The 4,622-nt window shown below is 42.9% G+C and overlaps 1 protein-coding gene across 1 annotated transcript; it reads right to left on the minus strand.

Moving 5' to 3' along the window:
• Nucleotides 1-3,640: 3,640 nt before the first annotated feature.
• Nucleotides 3,641-4,204, minus strand: LOC141511256 (cytochrome c oxidase assembly protein COX18, mitochondrial-like). The gene has a single exon (XM_074220493.1). The coding sequence runs from the start codon at nucleotides 4,142-4,144 to the stop codon at nucleotides 3,641-3,643; it is 504 nt and encodes a 167-aa protein (XP_074076594.1). The 5' UTR covers nucleotides 4,145-4,204.
• Between the last annotated feature and the right edge of the window lie 418 nt (nucleotides 4,205-4,622).

The following is a 4,622-nucleotide window of genomic DNA, read 5'->3' on the forward strand; positions in this document are numbered from 1 at the left end:
GACTGCAGCTCCATGATATGTGAACTGTGTCCTTCTGGCTGCTTGTAATATTTTCTCCTTGACTTGGGAGTTCTGGAACTTGGCTATAATATTCCCAGGGGTTGGTTTTTTGGGATCTCTTTCTCAGGGGGATCAGTGGATTCTCTCCATTTCTATTTTGCCCTCTGCTTCTAGAATATCAGGGCAATTTTCCTGTAGTAATTCTTTAAAAATGATGTCAAGGCTCTTTTCCTGATCATGACTTTTAGGTATTCCAATAATTTTCAAATTATCTTTCCTAAGTCTGTTTTCCATATCAGTTGTTTTTTTCAAGGAGATATTTTACATTTTCTTCTAATTTTTCATTTTTTTTGGTTTTGAAGTATTGATTCCTGATTTCTGTTAAATTCATCAATCTCCCTGAATTCTATTCTTTGTCTGAAGGATTTGTTCTCCTCAGAGAGTTTTCTTATCTCTTTTTCCATCTGGCCAATTTTGCTTTTTAAAGCATTCTTCTCCTCAATAACTTTTTGAACTGTTTTATTCATTTGACCTAAGCTGGTTTTTAGCATGCTATTTTCTTCAGCATTTTTTTGGATTTCCTTGACTAAGCTGCTGACTTCTTTTTCATGTTTTTCCTGCATCTCTCTCATTTCTTTTCCCAGTTTTTCTTCTAACTCCCTCATTTGCTTTTCAAAGTCTTTTTTGAGCTTTGTCTTAGCCCAAGCCCAATTTCTGTTTTTCTTGGAGTCTTTAGATGCAGGAGCTTGTGCTTCCTCATCTTCAGACTGAGTATTTTGATCCTTCTTGGGCTCATTTGCAAAATATTTCTCAATAGTCTTCCCCTTATTTCTCTGCTTGCTCATTTTCCCAGCCTGGGCCTGGTTTGGGGGTGCTTCCTGAGCTTTTTGGACACTCCCACAAGGGTCTCAGTGTGTGAGGCTCTGTCCTCCCTCCTGGTCTGTGAATGACCATAAGCGCCCCCCTCTGCCACGGGGCCGAGGTGGGGGGAGGCCCTGTTGTTCTATTTTGGGGGGGGGCCTAGACTGGGATCAGGATCTGAATGTGTTCAGAGCCCCAAAGTCCTGTTCCAGAGGCAGAGGACAGAGCTCAGCAGTCTCTCTCTCTTCACTCCCCTCCCTCAGCTCAATGGGCTCATGCCCTGGGGGCTCCTGCTTACAGGCTCCGCCTGCTTCTGCTTCTGTTTCCGGGTCTGGGCTGAGGAAAGACCAAGCTGCTCACTGTGGGCCCTGAGGGCTGGGCTCCACGTGCTGGCTCTGGCAGAGGTCCCCTGCTGTTCCCCCACTTTGTGCCTGGTGCTCCCCAGGATACAGCTCAGGAGACTCCCCCGCTGCTGTGAGCCTCGGCTCCCAGCGCCCTGGGGCTGCCTCCAGGAGGCTGAAGTTCTTTGGCTCTGGCAGGCCGCCCCTCAGACCCCGGGGAGCAGAGCCTTTCTGCTCTTTTCCAGGTTACCTTGAATAGGAGAACTGCCTCACTGGGTCCCTTTGTGGGTTCTGTCTCTCAAAAGTTTAGTTAGAGTCCTTAGCTTATGAGTTTTATCAGAGAGCTCCTAAGACTTGATCCCTTCTTGTCGCCATCTTGGCTCTGCCCTCGACCACAAATACTATTATTAATCCTATTTTATAGAGGAGGAAATTGAGATAAACTGAGGTTAACTGACTTGCCCAGGGTCACACAAGTATTAAGTGCTAGGGCAGGACTTGAATTCATGTTTTTGGGATACCATGATCTGTCTTGGTATTCACATTGCCCTCAGGAAGCTCACATGTGACCAGGAGAATACAATACTTGAAGGGGAATTGGAATGGGGAGAGAAAATGACTTTGTGTGTAGCTGTAGAAATGACCTAGAGATCAGCTTCTGATCGCTTCTAGGACTTTTGGCTAAGATCAAGTGAGATCAGCTTCTGCACAAGAGAAAGGGAAAAGTCACTTATTAGGGAACAACTTTGAGAGAATACAGTTCTGGTAGGAGAAAGGGGAATGAGAATAACGAACAGAAGGCCATTCAAGAGATTAGTAAAGAGAGAAGTAATGATATTTCTCTTAGAAACCTGAGGCAGAATTTGCCACCAATACATCCCATCAGAGGGCAGCATGAACAGAGGTAAGCAACACTAATGGAGAAGCACATACATAGAAGGATAGAGAGCTGTGTTCAGGTCTCAGGCCTGGAAAAATCAGTTTAGGCTTTCAACAGTGCTGCAGGAAAATGTTTTTTTTTTATCAGTGTTGGTCTGCTCTGGTCTATGCTGCTCTCTGTGATATGTCCTTCATTATACTGTGGAATTTGCCAGTCATCTTAACCTGTGTCTTTCCACTGGATTTCCATGACTTTGAAGGAGAGTAAGATTGATGACTGCAAAACTCTGCCTCATTTAAATCCAATTCACTTGCAAGTCAAGACATCACCCCATTGATGTCATTGGTCCTGTTTAAAAAGGAAGGACCACCACTACCACCAAACAATAACATTATAGCTGACAAGGTTCTATGGGACAAAAAGTTCTATATAAATGACCTTTATATTCCTTCAAGTCATTAATTAAAAATTGTACACTTGTCAGAAAACCATACACTTTTCTTTAAAAGGTCTCAAGGGTGCTGCTGTTAGCCTTTTATTTCTGCATTTTTAATAGGAGTTGTACTTTGGGATTTGAGATGTCCATCTGATTTCAGCTCTAAGCTCTTCAGCTTAAGTTGTTCCCTCTTTCTCATGGGAGGACTGGATTTTGCTTAAAACCTTTTTAAAAAGCTTTTAGCTTAAAACCCAGAAACATTTTTTACCACAGCACAAAAAAGACAAGAGTCTTCAGTCACCTAATCATTGATACTAGAAGGAAAAAATCCTTCAGGATTTTCCCTATTAAGGTAGAATATATTTGTTTTTTCAACCTTGGCTAGAATGGGTATTTCCTGTGCAGAAGGATATTTCTTGACTGGTGGCAATTACTTCAAAACAGATTTATCTTTTATATCTACTTACTTTAGATTTGATTCTGTTCTCTTATTTTGATTTTCTGATCGCCAGGGGCAAGGTCTTTGTCAGATTGGGATTATTATTTTTGTTGCTTAATTTCTTTTTTTTTTTATCTTAGCAGAGATGTCCAGCTTTATTGAAGCATGAAGAAGATAAAACCAACTGAATCATTTCAGGGAAGATTTAAGAAGTATGACTCCATTAGGTTGGTTTTGGTACAATTTTTACATCTATTTTATTCAACAACATGTAATTGGTCTCCCTGCAGTATTAACAGTTACTATTTCAATGGTTGTTTTTCTTTCATAGAAGTCATTTCTATAGCTTAGGTTTGTGGGATATTTTACTTCTGCAATTCAGGGTTTTGTTACTTGAAATCCTAACAAATTCGAACCATTCATCCTTCTGATATAAAACAAATATTCTTTCCATGACTCAATCACTACATTCAATTAGCCAGAACTTCACGTATCTAAAACACAAGTGTCAGATGTTGCAATAGCTTTTAAAACCCATCACAGAAGAGAGCATCATATGAGGAATGATCACCCAGACCTTAACCCTCCACTTTTAAGGGAAGTGATAGATTGACTGCAGAGTCACTGTGGGCGAGATCTTTTTTTTTAAAAAGAATTTGGCATAAAAGGCAGCAAAGAGGTCCTTATAAGGAGTGTCTGACTGATCTCGTCTGGGGTATGCGGCAGAGCTGGTGAAATCCTGGGGAGAGAAGTAACAGGTTCTGTGAAAGGCCCAAGAAGCTGGAGCAGAGCCAGTACAGCACAATTGACGAGGGGACATTTGCAGCAATGGGAATCATCAACACAGATATTCCACATGTAAAATGTGTGATATACTTCTGAAAACGGGACATTTCAAGTTTCTGTAATGCAAAAATCTCCACGATTAACAAATTGAGGATTCCAAGTGAGATTGGTAAAATCCATGTGGAGTCAAGCACAGTGAGGTCAGGAAACCACAGGACTCCACCTGTTGAAAACTGTTCCTTGATAGAAAAGTCACCTTCTGAATCTGTTATCCTCAAACTTAAGTTCCATAGAGCAACAGACATAAAGATCCACATTGGTATCTGAATCCATACTAACAAAGTAGCTTTGAATGGGTGACAATTATCCCGAATATACAGTTCTGAAACAATCCTCCTCATGTTGTTCAGGTAAGTGAGCCTACTTACTCTTTTTGACCATCCCAATTGCTTTGCTCCAAGTGCAATGTCATGATTAAGATTCTTGGCAATTATTTTTATTTCTGTTTTCAAATTTTCCACCTAGCTGGGCCAGGATGCGGTGCTGGTAGGCGGCCAGGGGCAGCGTGCCAGCGGTCCTCAGGCAGTGGTGGTGACTACGATGTTGGCCACCACGGCAGCCCGGTGGCGCCCTGCGCCCCCAAGAGCACCGATTCTGCCCAGTGCACGGGAGTTGATGAAGCCAGGCTCTCGTACCAGCCCTCAGGACCAGCCGGTTCCGCGATGCCGCCGTAGCGGGCACAGGCGGGCAGAGGCGGGAAGGGGTTGGGGCCACCTCGCCCTGGCAGGCAGCCTCTGCCTCCCAGGAGTTGTTGCTTAATTTCTGATGGCTCAAGTGAAACTTATAACTATCCAGAGAATACCCTTCCAGAAAACTGCC

The sequence above is a fragment of the Macrotis lagotis genome, chromosome 2 (assembly GCF_037893015.1).
Source record: "Macrotis lagotis isolate mMagLag1 chromosome 2, bilby.v1.9.chrom.fasta, whole genome shotgun sequence".
NCBI lineage: Eukaryota > Metazoa > Chordata > Mammalia > Peramelemorphia > Peramelidae > Macrotis > Macrotis lagotis.